Source organism: Marmota marmota, unplaced genomic scaffold, assembly GCF_001458135.2.
Source record: "Marmota marmota marmota unplaced genomic scaffold, marMar, whole genome shotgun sequence".
NCBI classification, from domain to species: domain Eukaryota; kingdom Metazoa; phylum Chordata; class Mammalia; order Rodentia; family Sciuridae; genus Marmota; species Marmota marmota.
The window spans coordinates 15,986,417-16,008,331 of NW_025999869.1; the positions used below are offsets into that span (position 1 = coordinate 15,986,417).

Consider the following 21,915-nt stretch of genomic DNA (forward strand, 5'->3'; position numbering starts at 1 on the left):
TGGCCACCCACCACATGTTTTTGTAAACAGTTTTGCTGAACAGAGCGACGCCCATTGGTTTACCTATTATTTGTGGCTACTTCCGGTCACCAAGGCAGAGCTGAGTAGTTGTGACTGAGACAGTATGGCCCAAAAAGACTAAAATATTTACTATCTGGCCCTTTATAGGAAGTTTACTGACTCTTGCTTCAGACTGTGCTGGACAACATGATGCACTCCAACTATGGTGGCCTTATTGGGCCTTATTGTTTGAAGATAGGATAATATATTTGAAAGACAGCAAAACCTGACCCTAATGTTCTAATAAATGTTTACTAAATGAATGGAAATGATGCAATACTTTCTGTGCCACGAGGCCAGTTTAGAAATCAGGAAGGCTTCAAGATGGAAACTTCTGGGTTAACATGGAAAGGTCTATGTCACAGGGTCTCAGGATTTAACTCTATAGGAAGCAAAGAGGATAGTGAGATTCCCTTCTGATGAGTGACAGTTCCAAGGAAGCCCATAATCAGTGGAAGAAAATAAATGGTTGATTTCTTCCATGCATCAGGGCTGAGAACACGATCCTGGCCATACAAATATCCGACAATGTTTTATTTGGTTGTTCATTTATTTATTTTTTATTTTTTTGTTTTTGGCTTGGATATTCTTGTGGGGTGGGGTAGAGGAAGAATGTGAAGGTTTATATTTGAAGTGACATTTATGTTGCATACCTGTGGTAAATCATATAGGTACCTAAATTCTTTGTAACGATGGCAGCATACAGGAGTTGCCCATCATTTGCAAATTCAAGTTGCAATTTTAGAAAAATCTTATCTTTACATTGTTAAGCTTTTCTCCATTATTGCAGCTGAAACAAATCTATCCTTTTGAGGCAGTAATGGTCCATTTATACTGATACATCATCTTCCTGGTACCCATGGCAGACATTTCTAATCAAGTAGAGGAAATTGATTAGAAATGTCTGGTTTTAGTCTTACGCAGTCCAAGTTCTCTGTAGAAGGCACTGCTGGTTGATCTCAATGGTGCAGTCTGAAGTCTCTTTGCTTATATCTATGGTCCTGTTGTCAGCACCCATTGTGTGTCATTCAAATGCTCTCCATTGCAGTAATTTCTGTGAAGATTTTCTCAGCAAGTTTTCTTAACCCATTTTAATTGTGTAATCCTTAAATACAGGATCTATTATACTAGCTATTTCTGGTCTTTTCACCATTTTAATTGAAACTCCAGGACCGTACCTCACACTTCTTTGTGTCCTGCCTAATGCTAACCAGTGTCTTGCCCATAGCTGTTATTCAGCAGTGGTTTGACCAGTGTTGATTGAACACATGTAGGGGAGCCTCATGAGATCTATGTGGCGGTGGATTCATATTGGGGTGATGACCAAGGCAAGAATCAGGTCAGTCCCTCTTCTAAGCCTCAATGGGAGTTTGCCAGAAGCTTTGTAATTTGAAGGGCAGGAAAATAAGATTTACTGCAAGGGTTAGAAGGTAATTCAATTCACTCCACAATTACTGCTTGCCTGCTATGTGCCCTGCATTTAGCTGGTAGGTACACATACCAAGATGGATATAACCCAAGTCCTGTACATCATGAGCTGTTGCTGTGGTGGAGAAGAGAGTTAGATGAGAAATGGCTGCTTACAGAAGACAGGAGAAAATAAGAAATTCAAAGACAAGTCATGGGCACAGGAAGGGCTCTGGGGTCTCACCTGGTTCTGTTTGTTTTATGTAGTTTCAGAAGAATCGACGAGACCAGGATGCCACCAAACACAAGCTCATCGAGGTTGCCAACTACGTTGATAAGGTGAGACCAGGTGTGTACTTGGTGGGACAGGTGCCAACACGACAGTGGCACCTCAGGACCGGAGATCACATGCACCTGAGTGCCATCTGCTGCATTGGCCTCCCCAGCCGGTTTCTGAAAAGAGCCAAGTGGTGCCATCAAGGCTTAGGGTGGTCATAAGGAAGCCCTTAAGGCTCCTTTCAGGTATAAAGCCCAATGATTCTTTGAATTAGGAGGGAATTAAGGTAGGTCAGGATGGGAAAGGTACACCACCGGGAAAGTTGAGGAATGGTTTATTTGGGGCCAATCTGCAAAGTTTCCCTCTGTAAAAACTGCCCTAAAATGATTTCTTATCTCTTAGGGAGACTGCAAATGGTTAAGTTTCCCAGCTTTTGACCTTTTACAACATACTTTTAAGAAATACTCAAATTTTAAAATTTCACTAAAACACGCTGTCCTGGGATTTGGAATTACTTTGTAAATGTGAAAGAGGGTACTTGCTGGAGTACAGATTGCAGAAAAGGTATGACAGCAGCCTCTTGTCAGGCTAACAGTATATCATTTAAAAAGTAGGTTTGGGTATGTTTGGGGTCCCACATCTCTTTGAGGATCTCATAGCAATTTTATGTACAATTTCTAGACACTCATAAAACTGAATTCTGGGCCTGCTAGGGATTCATGGATCCCAAGTCTGAAGGGGAATTTTTAAAAAAATTGTTTACCTAAACATTGGAGGATAAAAAAGAGAATCTAAAATATATTTTTTAAAGGGACTAACAAGCAAATTTGGTGGTGTTCTAAGGTCATCAGATGGGATGACCTCAAAGGCTTTGGAAACACAGGCAGGTGCAAGTCAAACACTGGCATTTCCTGGAAGGAAGGACTCAGACACGGCAGAGTCCTCTGTCCAGCTCCCAGTTCACTGAAGAGCACCGTTTAAATAATCCTGCAACCCAAGCACTCAACATCTGGGAAAATGAGGAAAGCTTGTTTCCCTGGGGAATATACAGGAGCCAACCCTGATGTCATCCACGTGACATCTGTTGTCCTGGGGACGTGGCAGGTGGGGGACTTGACTTGGCTGGGTCTCCCCTTTGTGACCACTCCAGCTGGTCTAGGTGATGGAATCGGGGGGCAGTGATTGGAAAAAAAAATGAGAGTAAAAGAGAAACAGCCACAAAACCCCAGCCATAGTTGAAACCCATGCTTTGCTGACTGGTCCACTGTGCGGGCACCACTTGTTTCTCTCCCTGGCAGCTGAGGTTAGACACTTTCTGGGTGTGTGTGTGTGTGTGTGTGTAGACACACCCACTTCTCTGAAGTTCGCTGACCCAGCTACTTGAACTAAAGGATTGTTCAATGAAAGCTGAGATGAACTGCACTCGTTTGCTGAATCATGAGCCCTGTCGAAATATTTTCCCCTGTGAGAAGGCCAAGTCTCTTTCCTTTCAAAGCTCCCTAGTGAAGCAAAGTTAAATGAGAATCTAAGCCCTTTATTTTCTGGAGTGAGTGATGTGGTATAAAACAGAAAGATCAAAATTCCCATAGATACTTTGTGGAGCTACAATTTCTCTGGGGCAAGAAGAAGATCTGTATCTACCCCTGCCCTTTATCCATCTAGGGTCTTGAGTGGGCTCCGAGGTGATGAGGTGGGCCCTCATCCTGGCTTCCTTGTTTATCTGCACCTTGGGGCTTAGAACACAAAATGCTTTTCAAACATTGGCGCCTGGGTTATTATTTTTAGGTGGGGCAGTATCTGCCAATTTTCGATTAAAATGGTCTTACCGGTTCACATGACTCATGCGGCCTCTGCATACATGATTTTCTAAATAAGTATTATAATCATCAGTGATATTAATTGTACAGATTATGGGGTTTGACTAACGTATCATGCTTTGGTCATGCCCCCCCACACCTCTCTTGCCTTTCCTTGTTGCCCCACCCCGATCCTTGTCCCTTACCTAACAGTCCCTCTTCTACTTTCAGGTCATTTTTCCCTCACATATGAGAAAAAACACGCTGTACTTGTCTTTTTATGTTTGACTTATTTCACTTAACATGGTGATGTCCAGTTTCCTGGAAATGACATGATTTCATTCTTCTTTATGGTTGAATAATAATCCATTGTGTATATATAACACATTTTCTTTATCCTTTCACGGGCACCTAGACTGATTGCATCCTTAGCTGTTGTGAATAGTGCATGGTGCTTTTCTTTTCTTTTCTTTCTTTCTCAGTAGCTCAGTAGCCTCTAAGACAGATGCATCAAGGAACCCCTTGAACCCACACCTTCCAGTGCCTTCACTATAAAGAAAACCCTCCTCCTGCTTCTGTGCACAGGAGAGAGGCTGTGGCATAGAGGTTAGGTGCAGCTCTAACAGTAAGGAGGCTGAGAGGTCTCATTTGTTGAAGTTCAGGGTCTCTGGGTTTGGACAGAATCCTGAAGATCACCTGGGAGCTTTGCAGTCTTATGCTTACTATCTGTTTGTGGAACCCTTGGAAAAAAAAAACCCAAGCTTCTAAGGAAACCTGTTAGAGTAAGCATGTCTGTCCTCTTATGTATTATTCATTTATTTTTGATGATAAAAAATTTATTCCCATCTATTTGTATATAATTTTACTTATTCACTTCCAAAAATCAGGCAGTCTTCTTTTAATTAAAAAAATCCATATATAATTTCATATATCCATATAGGAATATTATTCAGTGATAAGAAGGAAGGACAAAATGATACAGGTTATAACATGAATGAATCCCCAAAACATTATGCTACGTGAAAGAAGCCAGGGACAAAAACCTGTATGGTATGATTCTGTTTATTAAAAAAAAAAAAGTTTCAGAAAAGGCCAATCTGTGGAGACAGAAAGAAGATTAATGGTTATCTGGAACTGAGGATTAGAATGGGGCATGACTATAAATGGACATGAGGGACCTTACTGGCATGATGAAAACATTCTAAAACTGGAGTATGATGATAGCTCTGTAACTTGGTAGAGCTTAATAAAAACTACTGAGTTGTATTCTTGAAATAGGTGTGTTTTATGGCATGTAAATTATACCTCAGTAAAGGTGGGGGAAGGGTTGCAGGTTTTGGGGTTGTTGTTGTTTTGGGTTTTTTTGGTTTTTTTTGTATAGAGGATTGAACCCAGGGGCACTTCACCACTGAGCCATATCCCCAGCCCTTTTTATTTTTTATTTAGAGACAGGGTCTCACTAAGTTGCTTAGGGCCTTGCCAAGTTGCTGAAACAGTCTTCTGCCTTGGCCCCAAGTCACTGGGATTATAGGCAGGTGCTGCTGCACCCAGCCAGTAAAATTTTTTTTGTTGTTAAAAGGTTCATATACAAAAAAATTTTAGATACATATAAAAAAGATAAAGGAAGAGAAAATTGTGCAGAAAGCCAGGATAAGGGTGGATCCTACAGAAGTGAGCAGAGCTCAGCTCTGAGCTTACTCATGACCAGCTTTGTTTGAAAGCTTTCATCCTGTTTTAGTATGAAATTTGTCATCCTGCCTGTTTTGCCCAGAGACCCCAGCCCTTCTGGAAGACCAGGCCCAGCCACACTGATTCTTTTCACACATGATAGCCCTGGACATGTTTGAAGTAACATTATGTCTCCTCTACACAAACACTCACTAGTTCTGCACCAGAATATTAGGCATTTCTCTCAGAACTCCTTTCCCCTTCTGAACAGTGTGGAGAATTCCTGTCCCTGCTGCCCTTGGAGACACAGGCGAAGAGAGATCTGTGCTCTGAACTCTTAGGCCACACAGAGGCTGATAAATCCCACATGGCATTTACGGTATCTTTTCTGTGTCTTTTCAGTTTTACCGATCCTTGAACATTCGAATCGCTCTCGTGGGCTTGGAAGTGTGGACTCATGGGAACTTGTGTGAAGTTTCAGAGAATCCGTACTCTACCCTCTGGTCCTTTCTTAGTTGGAGGCGCAAGCTGCTCACCCACAAGAAGCATGACAATGCTCAGTTGATCACGTAAGTAGCTTTTCCCACGTGTGTGGCCTCGGCCTTGGCTGCGATGCCTCTGCCCACAGTGCGTGTACTCAGAGCTTGCCCTTTCTTTCCCCAGTGCTGAGTGTTGGTTGGACAAGGAACCTGCAGGCTCCCAGGTCCACATCATCAGGCATTTCTCAGACATGTACTCTGTGCCCAGCACACCTCAGAAAATATTAAAAAGCCTAAGAGGCATAATGGTTCTATGAAGCGGTTACTGTCTCCCTAAGAAAATTAGCCTCACGTACAACCAGTTGAGCAGCTGAACCGACTGGCTGTTGGGAGTGACTGACAGTTGGTCATGGCTACCTTGAGACACACTTTGATCTAGGAGATGAGCTCATCTCTCACCACAGATGCAGGAGAGGGGCTTCCTAGGTCATCCTTCACTTGGTTCCCCAGAGGCTCAGAGCTGAGTGCCTGAGATGGTCAAAGTGACACAGAGTGTGGACACTGTGTACTTTGGTGGGAGCAAGACACTGGGTAGGGATTCTTTTGGGTTGCATCAGTCCTGCAGAAAGGACAGACACTTCTGGGGTTGTGGAGGTACCTGACTGTCTCCTGAGGGTGATCATTTACTAGTCTTGGCTTCCAAAGGTATTTTTGAAGCAGTTATGATAAAGGACATATAGCCCTTTTTCTTCAGTTCCCTAGATGTAGCTCTGAATCAATAATCATTTAAACCTTGGTTTACCTTTTTTTTTTTTTTTTTAAAAAAAAGGAAAGTAATAGTCTCAAAGACCTGGGCTATGGGAGGTGACTTACAACAGAACATACATCTAGGAAGAGTCTTTGGTTACCAAAACTTTTGCCTGAGCTTTGGAATCACAGTACTATTTTGGGGAAGACTTTAAATCTAGGTCTCCAGTTGGACTTCCTCAGAGCCATGTTCAAGTTTATAAAATACCAAGTAGGGCTTCCTTCATATAGATTGCATCTCTTTTGCATAATCCTTTGCATATTGTCTCTCTGAGTATAAGTCTGCCTTGAATTCAGCAAACGTTTGTTTGTTAAGTACCCACCCACCATGTGTGAGATTCTGTGCTTGGCCCTAGTGGTCCCAAAATAAACCAGATAGTCTCATTCTCAGAGATTCCAAGGTCTAGATAAGAAGACAAACGTTGAGATAAGTACCATAATGCATTTCCATAGAGATTTCAAATAGACTACATTTTTGTGGCATGCACAAAAACACTGGTATTTCTTTTATTCCTTCTTGCTGACCCTGGATATATACAGCTAAGAGAGGGAGGTATTAAACTGGGGCAAATCGGGATGGCTATGGGCAGATTAGGATCATAATTGCAAAACAAAGGCAGAAACAGCTCATCCTTGCACCCAGCTGTGCTTTGCAGGTTCCTGATGGGACACAGCTGTTTCCTTGGCCCCAGAACCTGTGAGAATTAAGTGGCACCCAATCTCCCCACCCGTCGACCCCATAAGGCGTGTGCCACAGAGCTGGGGCAAGCCCTGGGGCCCTGGCAGCTGGTGGAAGCGGGCATGATTCACTTCAGCATCAGACCCTGCGCCACCTTCCCATCCACTCCTCCCTGTGACCTTTTCCTGTGCAGAGGGAATGGGATGGAGCTCTATGGGCCCTGCCTGTTTCCTTCCTGGGAATTGACTATGGGCACATTGTGGGGAAAGTGACCTTTCATTCAATCTGATTCTCTGGAGGTGAGAGGAAGTGAGAGGTGGGGTGACCTAAAGTTGCCCAGATGGCCAGGACACCAGAGCCCCTCCCCTTGGGAATGAGCTGGGAATGTCACCCACTCCTGCACACATAGGAGCAGCCCTTCCAGCCCCCACCTGAGTCACCTCTCTTTCCTTCCTACAGGGGCATGTCCTTCCACGGTACCACCATTGGTCTGGCCCCCCTCATGGCCATGTGCTCCGTATACCAATCCGGAGGGGTCAACATGGTAAGTCTCAGTCAATACGTTGGTGCCACAGAATTTAGTAAAACTTTCTCCCAAGACAGGAAGTCATCTTTTAAAAACTAATCTGATATTTACGGTTGCAAAAGTGAAAAGCTTTCACATCAAGAAGGGCAATTGTTTAAAATGAAGTCATTTAATTCTCACAGGTGGAGGTACTCAGGGGTGAATTTTCATTTATTGTAGTTTATTTTTGATTTTCAAACGCAGGAGAGGCCTGAGAGATTGCATGAGTCCATCATCAGGGGCTGGAGGATAGTAGGAAGATAGTTTTTTTTTTTTTTTTATTCGAGAGCTTGCAGTTTTGTCATTATGAAACAAGAGCCCATCTCAAAATCACAGTTAGGAAACTTCTGTTGAAATTCCCTCTGACTTTAGGAGAGTGTTTTGACTATTAATTTCTAACCTGCGAGTAGATATCAGGAAGGCTGCTATCCATCTGTTTGTCCATCCCTCCACCCATCCTGTATTTATTTATTGACATAAAGGTTAAAAATCCAGGATCTGGAGTCCAAAGGGATTAGTTTCAAAGAGCATCCATGTGACTTTGGATGAGTTAACAGGTGTCCTCAGTTGTAAAAATAAAGATAACTTTATGGTTTATAATATTTGGGTAAGAATGGAAATTAAATGAAATTATATAACAAACATGTGTTTAATAAATCATTTTGCTGCTTCTGTTTTGCTGTTCATTTTTTGTTTGTTTTGAGATGGGGCTCACTATGTCGCCCAGGCTGGCCTCTAACTCCTGGGCTCAAGCCATTCTCCTGCCTCAGCCTCCTGAGTAGCTGAGGCTATAGGTGCCAATCACTGTGCCAGCTCTGCTTGTTTTCTTCCTATTTCTGTAGCTTTTGCTTTTGAGCATTAAGTGGCACATGCTGCACCAGGGGCTCTCAGAAGACACCGAGTCAAGTGTACCCTATGATTGATCCAAGGTGGGGTTTCCCTGTCAATTGCCCTACATCCTGAAGAGGTACATAGGTTAAGAGGAAAAATGGAGGAAATCCTTGTCTTTCATTTATTCAGAAAACACTGGGAATATTGGTCTGGGAATTCATCAATGGTCAGACATGGTCTACAACCTTCAGGAACTCAAGAAACAGGAACTTTTAAGCATTTGATTTCCTAATAATAACAGGCTCTAAACTTGCTGTTGAAAGCAGGTATAGAGAGCCTTTTGCTCAGTTGTTGGGGAATCCATAGGGAGTCGCAAGGCTTTGACAAGGAAAAGACAAGAGATAGGGTGAGGAGGAGCTGTCCCCTTGACCTTGACCTAAACTCTCTCCCTGAACAGGACCACTCTGAAAATGCCATTGGTGTGGCTGCCACCATGGCCCACGAGATGGGCCACAATTTTGGTATGAGCCACGATTCTGCAGATTGCTGCTCAGCCAGTGCAGCTGATGGTGGGTGCATCATGGCAGCCGCCACTGGGTGAGTCAACAGGAAGGGTGAGGATGGGGAGGAGGGTGAGGCATGCACATCCAGGGTGACCTAAATTTTCCTCCCAGCTGGTCCCAGAGAGCCTCTGTTAAACCTCTAGTAGGGCCTTAGCAGAGAATGTGGTTTTTACCACAAAGAAATTGGAAGAGGACCAAGAAGACAAGTGTTTAGAAGAAGTACTAGATTCCTAGTAGGAATTCCGGTGTTGGTGGAACCCTAGATATACTTAATTTCTGTTTTAGGGTCTTCAGCTGCAAAATTGGCCTGACCACACATGTTGTTTATCCATTCTGAGGACCCACTGTGATCACAGCCTTAGCCATTGGTCCTTCCATTCCAAAGAGTTCAGTTAGTGCTATTTACATCCCAGACTTTGCATCAAAGCTCTGATGTAGCTTCCAGAACAAGTAGAAGGAAGGGGACCATCCACATACCCTACAGTGACTCTTCAGGGAATTTGCAGGTTGTTATCCACAAGGAAAAAAAGACAAAGCAGCTGTATCTCCTTGAAGTTGGGAGGGATTTTCTAAACCAGAACCTTTGAAAGAAGACTTCTCTTCAAGTTGTCTGGATATGGAGTTATCTGGTTGGGTTCTTCCAGGACCAAAGTGTCTCAGTGGAAGGCATCATGGTGGACCTTATGTTCCTCGCCATAAACCATTAGTCTGCTATGCTTCTTAGAGAATGGTGTTTCAGTGTCTCCAGGATGAAATGCTGCTTTCTGGGAGCTCTGGTGTCTAGTGTTTGTTCTTCCCTTCTCAGCTGTGACACCGAATGGATGGTATTGAATGGAGGATACAACTCCACAGATCATGCTCAGAGCCCAAGTGCTCAAGGGGAAATTCACCCCTTTCTCTTCTAATCTCAAAGGAGTATCTGTAGACAAATATTTGAGAGTTATATTCATTACTACTCCAATTTGTTTTTACCTGATCTGTTGATATTCATTACTACTTTAATTTGTTTCTACCCAATTTACTAATTTTGCTAATTTAACAATTATTAACATTCATTATAGCATACCTTATCACTGAAGGAAACCCTTCTGTATTTCACCTTTAATTGGCTAAGAGAATTGGGAGCAGGTAACCCTCCCTTTATAGATCTAAATTGTGGCACAGTAGCTTTGCCTTGTCTGCAGGGGACACATTCTAAGACATTCCAGACGCCTGGAATCACATATCACAGAGAACCTCATGTATCCTGTGTTTTTTTCCTGCATATATATCCCTATGATAAAGTTTAATTTCTAAAGTAGGTACAGAAAGAGATTAAAAACAATAACTAATAATAAAGTAGTATAATTATAACAATAATTAACTATATAATTATGTAACTATAATAAAATTTATTTAAAACTTATAAATTATTTATTTCTGGAATTTTCCATTTAATATTTTCAGATCACAATTGGCTTTAGGTAACTGAAACCATGAAAAGCAAAATTGTGGATGAGGGAGAACTGCTGTACTTTCATTTCTTTTTCCTAATAGCAGAGGACCCAGGAACTTTCATGCTCTTGTAAGATAAAGAGCACAAGTTTGTGAGTTTGATAGTTTAGTACAAAGTGTGCTCTGCATACATATTACTTAGCTCGTGAAAAAAATTAACCTATGATCTTGACCTTTTTTGACTGTTCTTCCATCACAGAGAATATCCATCTGATATCAGCTTCAGTAAAATTTTGGGTTGGGTGATATTTTGTTCAGTTCTAAAGCTGGAGGCCTTGTTGTAAGGTGTGCGTTACCCTTTGCTTATTGCACCTCCCTCATACAAAGGCAGATACTGCTGTAATAATTCTCAAATATGTTTTCCATACAGAGTAAGAAAAATTAAACATTATGGCATGGTTAGTATTTCATGATTAACCATGAAAGATTTCAAAATTAGTGTGTCTGAAAGTTCTAAGTGGGAAAATGTATGTGTGAGGAACTAGGGGGTCTGTGACCAGGTGGAGTCAGCCTCACGGGTAGCAGACCCCCAGCCAATTCCAGCCTTGTTGTCCACCAGGCACCCCTTCCCCCGAGTGTTCAATGGATGCAATAGGAGGGAGCTGGACAGGTATCTGCAATCAGGCGGTGGGATGTGTCTTTCCAACATGCCAGACACGAAGACACTGTATGGAGGCCGGAGGTGTGGGAATGGGTACCTGGAAGATGGGGAAGAGTGCGACTGTGGGGAGGAAGAGGTAAGACGGTGCTAGAAGGAGGGAAGAATTTGCCCTGGCTTCAAAGCTCCAGATCCAAAGAGAATGCAGTAAAGAATTACTTCTTCATAGGCCTTTCCTACACGTGACCATCAAAGACCCCACCGCGTGTCAGGTGTGGGCAGAAGCCTTCCAGGTGCACTGCTTCTGCAGCCTCTCTCTGGTTGAACTATTTGTGTCCAAGATCAGGGTGGCATTGCCTTTGTGAGCATCTGGTCAAACCAGAAACCACGACCCTGTGGCATGTTGTCTCTCTCTTCCCCAGTGGCCTCCTTGGCCCTCCAGCTGCACTGAATTTATTCTGGAGGCTGCACAGCTGGGTCTATGAACTTGAACATGAGCCTTAGGAGGCTGCTTAAAATAACAAGCTCATGCTGTTTAGCCTGGAGAAGGGATGATTGAAAGTGGATGTAGGAAGTGCAGCGAGGCTGGGAAGGGCTGCTAAGAGGAAGAAGGGGCAGAACGCTCCTTCTTTACTTCTCATCTTCAAAGTGAGGGCGGAGGGCGTTGCAGCCCAGCTCTGTAGTTTTTAACAGAAGCATGTTGTTCTGCAAAAAGCAGAACTGGGTTGTTTCATCTCTATTTTTTGAAGGATGAAAATATGTCAGTTAATGCATAATAATTGGGGAAGAATACATAAGTAACAGTACATGATAGGGGTGAAAGTGAGGGTCTGTGTACGTGGAAAAATCTGATTTTATAACTTCCTCTATGGTGGGCTATTTTTTTTTGTTGTTGTTAAATATGAGCATGTAACGTTCAGAAGTTAAAGATGATATCTCCCCCACTACCATCAGCTCAGAGATGAGCCCAGACCCTTCAGAAAGGAGGGAGTTGTATTAAAAGCAGTGTGAATACTATGATTTTGTAAAATAACTATAATCACATACACATATGTATTGGGAAATTTGTACCATGAGAGAAGGGGCCGAGTGTGCTCATAGCTCCTGCTGCCACCATTGCAAGGTAAGTGGACCTGTTCCCTGGGAAAATTGTCACACTCAAAATATTGTGCTTCTCCGTGGTGCCCCTGGGGATTGTGCATATGTGTACAGTCTGTGATACGTGCACATGACCTTGATGATAAAGCTGTTGAATGATGTTCTGGTAAGGAATTCTAGGGAGCAGGGGCTGCAGGGGCACATGGGGCAGGGCTGGGGCTGGGGAGGTGGCAAAAGCCCTCCCCCTGCAGGGCTCTCATTCTTGCCGCCTGCCAGGAGGACTCTCATTCTTGATGCCTGCCTGGCTGTCCAGAGACTCACGCCCACTCATTGCCTCCTCAGGAATGTAACAACCCTTGCTGCAATGCCTCCAACTGCACCCTAAGAGAAGGGGCCGAGTGTGCTCATGGCTCCTGCTGCCACCAGTGCAAGGTAAGTGGACCTGTTCCCTGCGGACCTGACCTGACAGGTGACTGCTGTGCTAGGGTGTGAGAGGCAGGTGTGGCCAGGCTTCAGCTGCCATGCTGGGGGAGTGATGGGATCGTTAAGGAGCTGGGATTTGGACCCGGCAAACTGGCTTCAGGATGGCTCCTCTTTGCTTCCAACCTGCTCCAGGTTGGTAGAGATATGTGCGCCTTGCAGCTTCTCCTCCACACACTGCCCCTGCTCACCACTGCAACTGGGGTCTCTGTCTTTCAGCAAGTAACTTGGCCTGAGCATGGCCTGCAGAAGGGCCCGACTGCCTTCTCTCTTGGGAGGACCTTGTGGTTGGTGTGTAGTCACCCAGGAGCAAAGGAGGGCTTTGTCCTCAGTCCTGAGTTTTCTTGCCTCGGTCAGGGGGAATTTGCAGACCTTCTGGTATGACTTTGTGTCCCCCAGGGAGGCTGTGCTGGGCCAAGTCCTTGCAGCCTTGGACCCAAGCCTAAGAATAAGCATGGAGTGTGATCATTTCATTTAGTGCCAGGATTTCAGTCTGAGACTCACAAAGCATTCCTGGTGTCTGAGACCTTGACTTCAAGCCCGGGATGTGTGACTTTGGGGGACTTATTAACTGAGTCTAGGTTCTTTATCAGTATTAATAACATGGATCACCCAGGGGGGGGGCTGTTAAGACTCAAATAGGACCAGGCATGATGGTGCATGCCTATAATCCCAGCAAGTAAGGAGGCTGAGGCAGGAAGATCACAAGTTTGAGGCTAGCCTCAACAGCTTAGCAAGGCCCTAAGCAACTTAGTGAGGCCTTGTCTCAAAATAGAAAATAAAAAGGGCTAGGGATGTGGTTCAGTGTTTAAGCACCCCTGAATTTAATTCCCAGAACCAAAAAAAAACACAAAAAAACAAAAACCAAAAATAACTACTTAAGTGGAAGCTCAGGTTTTACTATTTTCCTGATGTGTGTTATTACTAATCAGGTTATTTGATCTGCAATGTGGGGTAAATAGCAGCACATAGCTCATGGGTAGCATAAGTGTATATAACATACTTAGCCCAGTACCTGGCTCAGTTCTGGGAATGCATTATTGCTGAAATGCTTTATAAATCCAGAGGTGCTGTATGAATGCTGTGTGTGTATATTTGAATGTGTTAGTAGGCCTGGATCCTCTGCCATGACTAACTGTGAGACTCTGGATAATTACTTTACCTTTAAACCTCAGGTTTTATCATCTGTAAAACAGGGACAATTATATTACATAGGACTATCAGGAAAACTAAATGCACTATTATTGGCACTGGGCAGCTTGAGTGGGAGCTGCATGAAGTTTGTTGTTGTTACTAAATCACATAGTAAGCCCTAAAACTGTTGCATAAATGTTATTTCTGACCTATTTCTACTTAAGATGGCTGCAAAGAGGAAGTGAGTTAGCACCTTGAAAACTCTGGAGTCACTGTTTGCATTAGAAGGCTCATGGGGTAAAAACTGCTATGATATAACCCTGGTGGCTAGAACATTCTGTTCTGCAAGAGTGATGCTCACAAGCCCTTGGCTAATGGGGTTAAGGGCAAGCAAGAAAATGACTGTTTTTCCTCCATCTCGTTCAAATTCAGCTCCTGGCTCCTGGCACACTGTGCCGTGAGCAGGCACGGCAGTGTGACCTCCCAGAGTACTGCACGGGCAAGTCTCCCCACTGCCCCACCAACTTCTACCAGATGGACGGCACCCCCTGCGAGGGCGGCCAGGCCTACTGCTACAATGGCATGTGCCTCACCTACCAGGAGCAGTGCCAGCAGCTGTGGGGTCCTGGTAAGGGTTCTTCTGGGGAACACAGCCCCCCTCCCCCCAGAACTTTAGAGCCAGCCTCCCCTCCAGTCCCTCGGGTGGCTTACCATCTTGGCTTCAGAACACCCCTGGATACCACCTCTTTCACGGCCTGGACTCTGGGTGGATATTCAGGGAAGATGAATGGACAGCATTCTTCCCAAGACCCTAGATGCTTTTAGTTCTCAGATGGGACAAACAGATGACAAGAATCCAAAAGACAAATGAACAGATGATAGAGACAGAAAAGCAAATGAAAATGGCCCCTAAGCTATGGAAAGTTGTTTAACCTCGTCATATTAAAGGAAAACAAATTATAACCAGGTGGAATTGCTCATGTATCAGATTTTAAAGACTGAAAGTTAGTTTAAGAGTATTGATGATAAAATAATAATATAACAAGAGTGATCATATAGAGTGTTGTGGAGGATGTGAAAGTAAGAGATAGGTACAATCCCTATGGAAAGTAATTCGGAGATATCAAAATTTTAAATGCACTTATTGAGTCCATCAGTTCCACTGCTGGGAAACAGCCTAGGGCCTACACTTGTACTTGCTTATCTATGTGAAGATAAATTTACAAAAATGTTTTTATAGTGCTATTGTTAGTTACAGCATTATAACCTCTATGTCCTTTAAGAGGAGCCCATTAAACTAATTCTGAAAAATTCATACAATGGAAAGCTATACAGCTAAAGAAATAGAAAGAAGGCTGCTCTGCATGGTGAATAAAATCCTCCCCCACAAAAAATTAACTAAAAATGCCAGACACAGAACATTGGATATAATAAGCTTCCGTTCTTTATTAGATAGATTTTCTCTAGAAGGTACACATGGAATTTTGTACCTGGGAGACACACAAGAGAGAGAGAAAATTCTCTCTGAAAATAAACTGTTAATAATTATTGCCTTTCCAGGATAAAGGGGAATAGAGATTGAATGGCTGAGGAAAAATTCCAAAGCCATGCCATATGTTTATACTTTTGTGTATGTATTATCATTTTTTTTAAATCCTAAAATATGGCAATTCTTCTTCATTAGAGATAGTCCTAGCATGCAAACCCCCAGAGATATAAATCCTCAGTGGGGCATGAAAATGGATATCAGACATTTTCTACGAATTGGTCTTGATGAGAAATGGGAATGAAATAGCCTGATAAGAGAACAGAAAGAGACTGAGTTTTTCCTCCCCCCAAAAAACATTCTTAACCTCTTGATTTTGCCAAAGGCTAGCTTTGCCCTGGGGGCTTTCGGCAGGCTAGTGTACTGACAAAAGTTGTTTCTTGCACACCCAGGAGCCCGGCCTGCCCCTGACCTGTGCTTTGAGAAGGTGAATGTGGCAGGAGACACCTTTGGAAACTGTGGGAAGGACATGAACGGCGAACACAAGAAGTGCAACATGAGGTGATGAGTAGTGTAGACCCCATGAGAAGAAGAATGACAGAGTAAATCCTGCTCTGTCTGCCTTTCTCCATCCCAGCTCAGCAGAGCACTGGTCCTAGAGCTGGGCCTCTACCCAAGTCAGCTGAAGTCTCTATTCTTGGCCTGCTGTTCAACAATATACCAATCAGCCCTATGGAATCAGAGGGAGGGTTGGCAAAGCTTGATGGAAAGCTGATCAGGCTTCCTTTTGAGCCTGTTTTTTTTTTTTTTTTAATATTTATTTATTTTTTAGTTCTTGGCGGACACAACATCTTTGTATGTGGTGCTGAGGATCGAACCCGGGCCGCACGCATGCCAGGCGAGCGCGCTACCGATTGAGCCACATCTCCAGCCCCATGAGCCTGTTTTTCAATAGGAGGGAGGGAATTGGCTTTCTGAGATCATTTGTACTGAATGCACTTATGTCCTTATTCGAGTGACTCATTGTCATTCATTCATTCCAACTGACCATGCACTCACCTATCTACCTATTCATCTACCTATGTACCTATCCATCCATCCATCCATCTCCATCCACCTATCCATCCATTCATCCACTCACCCACCTATCTATCCATTCATCCACCCACCCACCTATCCATCCATTCATCCAACCACTTGGATCCATTCACCTATCTACCCATTCATCTACCCAGTACCCATCCATATATCCATTTATCCATGTACCTATCCACTTATTCATCCACTCACCTGTCCATCCATTCATCTACCTATCCACCTATCCATTCATCCATCCAACCACCTGGATCCATCCATCTCTCCATCCATCCATCTACCCATCCATATATCCAACCATTATCTATTGAAGGTTTACCATGCACAAGATACTGTGCTGAGTGTGTAGAGCTTTTAATTAGCAATACAATGTGATACTGAGAATGTGGAGAGAGAGACACCCAACCCGATTTAGTGGCCTGGTGTGGTTTCCCAAAGAACTTATACCTAGGCACAGTTATGATGCAATTATCTAAACCAGCAGGGTCAGGGATGGTGCTGGTGTGTAGAAGAGTGTTCTAGGCAGAGAGATGGTTGGGAAAAAAAAACAAAAAAAACCTGACACTTGGAAGAACTAACGGTAGTTTGGTATACTTAATTTAGAGGTGCAAAAAAGAGGGGATGATGAGAAATGAGCTTGTGCTGTTAAGCAGGAAGTAGGTCATGAAAAGTTCAGACTTTGGCCTGAAAGCAATGAGAGGTTAAACTCCTATGAGGTGAGACTGGAGGCAGGGAAATCAGTTTCCTACAGTACAGGGAAGAAAGGTTGGTGATGTGTGCTAGGGTGGATATGTAGGAGGGAGGATTGTTAGGGCTCGAAATCTGCTTGAATCCAAGAGCAGGGAAGAAGGGGGAGTCAGAAATGTCCCCAGGCTTCTGGCTGGAGCACTAGGTGGATGGTGGCCTAAAGAACATAAGGGAACAGATTGCTTAGGTCAGGCAGTTGTCCTTGAAGTCAGGACTTTCCAAGGCATCTTCTCTGGCTGAGATCGGCTCAGAGACAAAGAGCCTGCTCCCTTGCCTTGGTCTGGGTCTACACAGGGTCTCCCCTGGTGGCTCCCTTAAAGCACCCTCACCGCCTGTGTCTTTGCCCCACCCCACCCAAGCCTGCTCTCTTGGCCAAGAAAGACTGAAGCTCTGCCTTACCCTCGCTCTTTCCCAGCCTGATTCCATCTCCTCTCCTCCCTCTCTCTGGGGCTCAGGGATGCCAAGTGTGGGAAGATCCAGTGTCAGAGCTCTGAGGCCCGGCCCCTGGAGTCCAACGCAGTCCCCATCGACACCACCATCATCATGAATGGAAGGCAGATCCGGTGCCGGGGCACCCATGTCTACAGAGGTCCCGAAGAAGAGGGTGACATGCTGGACCCAGGCCTGGTGATGACCGGGACCAAGTGTGGCTACAATCACGTGAGTCCCTCTCCCCAGTCCCACTCAGGACCCAGGCTGCAGAGAGGAGAGGTTGAGAAGGGTGAGCTCTGAAAGGAGAGGCCTCCCCAGCTTCTCATTCTCAGTGGCTTCTAAAAGCTTATTTAGGGCTGGGGTTGTAGCTCAGTGGTAGAACACCTGCCTCGCATGCGTGAAGGACTGTGTTCAATCCTCAGTACCACATAAAAACAAATAAATAAATGAAAATAAAATATTGTGTCCATCTCTAGTTTAAAAAAAAAAGAAAAGAAAACTTATATAGCAATAGCAATAGACTGTCACTTGTAGTCTAAGGATTAAGTGAGAATGTTTCTGACACACTTAGGTGGGCCAGCTATTATTGATTTTTGTCTATATCATTAGTTATCATGTGAATTAAAAATGGACTAAGTCAGGGAAGCCTTGGGGAATTCATGTCAACTACCTCAGAGTTATGGATGAAGAATTCATAAAGAACTTTGAAGCCCAGGGTATAGTTACTAGCACAGAGAAGGCTGCTGTCAAAATTGTTATTGTTAAACATAATATTAAAACTAGCACCTATTGATAGATATATATTATAATATAACATACATATCCGGATTGGGGCTATAGCTCAGTGGCAGAGTGCTCGCCTAGCATGTGTGAGGCACTGGGTTCGATCGTCAGCATTCTGTCCACTTAAAAGTACAAAAAAATTTTTAAAAACCCATATATATCAATATAGTAGTAATATGGAATAAATATTTCATTATAATTGTTAAATTAGGATTTTAACAATATAATATGTGTTTTCCTCCCTAATCACAAAGGTAATAGCAGAATTTTGTTAATTCCTGTTCTATCTTTGGCTTTTTAAGCTCTTTGCATTTCCCACAGTAGTAACCTGAAGTGGGCTGCCTTTTCAGGTTCCTGTATGTTCTAAGTGCAAAACCCACATCCCATCTGCTAATTCCTGACCAGTGTCTGCTGTGCTGACAACTGTGCTTCCTCCTCCCTGCAGATCTGCTTCGAGGGGCAGTGCAGGAACACCTCCTTCTTTGAAACCGAAGGCTGTGGGAAGAAGTGCAATGGTCATGGGGTGCGTGCTCCCCTGGGCTGGTTTTGGGAGGACAGGCCTTGTGGGAGGCTGGGGCTCTCTGGCAAGCTAACACCCCTGCCTTTCCCTCACCCCAGGTCTGCAACAACAATCAGAACTGCCACTGCTTCCGGGGCTGGGCACCACCCTTCTGCAACACTCCGGGCCAAGGAGGCAGCATCGACAGTGGGCCCATGCCCCCCGAGAGTGAGTCCCCTGCCTGCTGTAAGAGGGGTGGCACCATGGGGACAGGTAGCATGTTGCAGAGTGTCTGCACTGAGACTGATGCATACTCCTGATTTTGTAGATGAGGGAACCAAGATAAAGGGGTGGGGGGAGGAGGGATCTGAGACCAGCAACTGGTTTGGGGACTGGGCTCAGTCTCTGTCTGTCCTTTTACTGAGGAGGTGATCCTGCTTAGTGGAATGAGAGATAAAGAGAGACTATAGGTCATTGAATAGTCACATCCTTTTTTGGTGGGACGGGGTGGTGACTAGTCCTATTTTGGGTACTTAAAAGTAAACATTACTGTGGGGTACATTCTGGTAGTTTAGACTTCTTTGCATAAACAAAGGTTAAAGTGGGAAACCGAACACTCAGAACACTTATAGTTGTTTCAGTAGGAAATCTCAGATACTCTAGCCCTGTGGTTTCTGAACCTTTTCCTTTAATAGTAGCAAGGTACTGTTTTCAAGAATAAAATCTTTCAAGGAAGAAGCTTCAATATATAAAACTGATAAAAGCAGTGTTTCATTGGTATAAAGGTACTTTGTGCATTTAAATTTATAATTCATGAGAAGATTGAGTCAGTTTTGGTGAAATCGTGGATGAAGGGTAGGCGTCTGTCAGTATTTTGTGTTGGTTGCCTGGTATCCAGGAAAAATCACGATTCAGTCCAGAAACTAGTGACACATGATAATAGGGCTTGATCTGCTTGCCTTAAAACAGACTATCTTCAATTAAACCAAAGTGCCCGTGGCAGATTTATATTATAAGGTCCCCTTGAAGCAAGTTAACTAGCTATTTAAGCTAATATTAGTGGTGTCCTAGTAGTACATAATATGTGATTTTCATCATAATTTATAAGCTAAAATAAGCAATGCAAATTAAATGCAAATCAAGTCTGAAGAAGAATCAGGAATATATTGTTTTGCTGGAGCTCAACCAGCTCCTCAGTCTCTCACTTGAGCTCTCTTTCTGGAAGGTGTTGGTCCTGTGATAGCGGGAGTGTTTTCAGCCCTCTTCGTGCTGGCGGTCCTCACGCTGATGTACTATTGCTGCAAACAGAACAATAAGCTGGGCCAGCTCAAGCCCTCGGCCCTCCCTTTCAAGCTGAGGCAGCAGTTCAGGTAGGACAGGGTGCCATCAATGACTTGGGGTTCCCTTCTGGATCACAAAGTTCTCCGCAAGCAATATGTGTTGGAAGGGTGGTGGTGGTGGGTCTGATTCAGGGAAGATGAATGTAGAGTTCGTGCCGCTGTCTCCTTTGTGTCATGTTCTGTGACCATGCCAGACATTTACTAAGATGATCTCAGTGTAATAGTCTCTACTGAGCCTGGTCATCACTTCCAAATCCTCTGCAGAATGCCCCCAACCAACTAAAGTTGGAATATGAGATAAAATCATTTGTCATCCTTTATCTAATTGATTTGCCCCCATTTTAAAGAGCAGGAAACTGTGGCAACAGAGAAGAAATGACTTGCCCAAGCCCAGTCATTACAGAGGTGGCTGGACATCAGCCCAATGTAGACTAATTTTTTTGCAGAGTGATGCCATCCTTAGGATATCGTAATGTACGTTCTGAGTCCCCTATTAAGTTACATTTGTCCTGGAGGGAATTTTTAATCTCTGGTCTTTCTGAACCCCTGCCTGAGGGGAATTGGTTGACAATTCTTGTATCTCTGTAGGGAGGAAAGATCTACAGAAGGTGAAGATAAGGTGCTTAGAAAGCTCTGTTTTGTGTCAGGCCAACTTTCGTTGCTTAGCAGCTCTCCATTGACCATGCCAAATGTCCTTACATAGGGAGACGGAATTTGAGAGCAGACCAGTCCCACTTCCTCTGGAGTACATTAAGGAAGATTTAGCAGTGGGTTGGCCGTGTTTGGGTCAGAGGGACTCAGCCTCTGCTCCTTGCTGAACATCCCCTCTTCTCTTCCTCTATTCCTTGTTTCCAGTTGTCCCTTCAGGGTGTCTCAAAACAATGGATCTGGTCATGCCAACCCAACTTTCAAGTTGCAGACACCCCAGGGAAAGCGAAAGGTAAGGGCTTGGAGGTTGAGTTTTGCTACTTCTCCTTTATTCCTCAGGACCCTGTTAAATTTCCCAGGGGTCTCTGTAGGCCCAAGGGACTGGTAATAAAAGCCATCTTAATGACTTGAGAGACATAGCAATTGGTTTTGGTGTCCACCAATGGCTTTAAGGTCTGACTTCTAGGATCCCAGGGGTTGTAACAGGTCAGTGTATCTGTCTGTCCCTGGGCTCTGATCATCTCCATTCGATGCCCACCCAGGGCACCCCTGAGTTTTTAAATCCTTATCTCAGGTGATCCTTGTCTTGTGCCTACAGGTGACCAACACCCCTGAAACCCTGAGAAAGCCCTCCCAGCCTCCTCCCCGGCCCCCTCCAGACTATCTGCATGGTGGATCCCCACCTGTACCATTGCCAATACATCTGAACAGGGCTACCAGAAACTCCCCAGGGACTGAGTTTCAAGTAGAGAGAAAAGAATCAACCAGGAGGCCTCCCCCAAGCCGGCCTATACCCCCTGCACCAAATTGCATTATTTCCCAGGTAAGTGGATTCTCAGTAGTTCTGGTCGGTGGGGGGTCATCACCCTTAAAAGGCCACCTGCAATTTGCAATGTCAGATCTGGGAAGATGGACTTGGAATTGACTGCCCTTCCAGCAATCTGGTGAA

At 44.2% G+C, this 21,915-nt stretch overlaps 1 protein-coding gene across 3 annotated transcripts in view; it reads left to right on the forward strand.

The window, feature by feature from the left end:
- Adam19 (ADAM metallopeptidase domain 19) overlaps window positions 1–21,915 on the forward strand; it is an 85,333-nt gene that overhangs the window by 56,076 nt on the left and 7,342 nt on the right. For 2 of the 3 annotated variants that reach the window (XM_015492670.2, XM_048782713.1), the window contains exons 8-21: window positions 1,735–1,806; window positions 5,611–5,777; window positions 7,633–7,717; window positions 9,027–9,166; window positions 11,186–11,363; window positions 12,665–12,754; window positions 14,369–14,564; window positions 15,875–15,983; window positions 17,720–17,924; window positions 18,925–19,002; window positions 19,098–19,206; window positions 20,204–20,348; window positions 21,174–21,258; window positions 21,565–21,789. In XM_015492670.2, the coding sequence (XP_015348156.1) occupies window positions 1,735–1,806; window positions 5,611–5,777; window positions 7,633–7,717; window positions 9,027–9,166; window positions 11,186–11,363; window positions 12,665–12,754; window positions 14,369–14,564; window positions 15,875–15,983; window positions 17,720–17,924; window positions 18,925–19,002; window positions 19,098–19,206; window positions 20,204–20,348; window positions 21,174–21,258; window positions 21,565–21,789 (1,884 nt within the window). Of the gene's footprint in view, window positions 1–1,734; window positions 1,817–5,610; window positions 5,778–7,632; window positions 7,718–9,026; window positions 9,167–11,185; window positions 11,364–12,664; window positions 12,755–14,368; window positions 14,565–15,874; window positions 15,984–17,719; window positions 17,925–18,924; window positions 19,003–19,097; window positions 19,207–20,203; window positions 20,349–21,173; window positions 21,259–21,564; window positions 21,790–21,915 lie in introns of all 3 variants that reach the window. The other variant, XM_048782718.1, reaches the window with a different exon arrangement.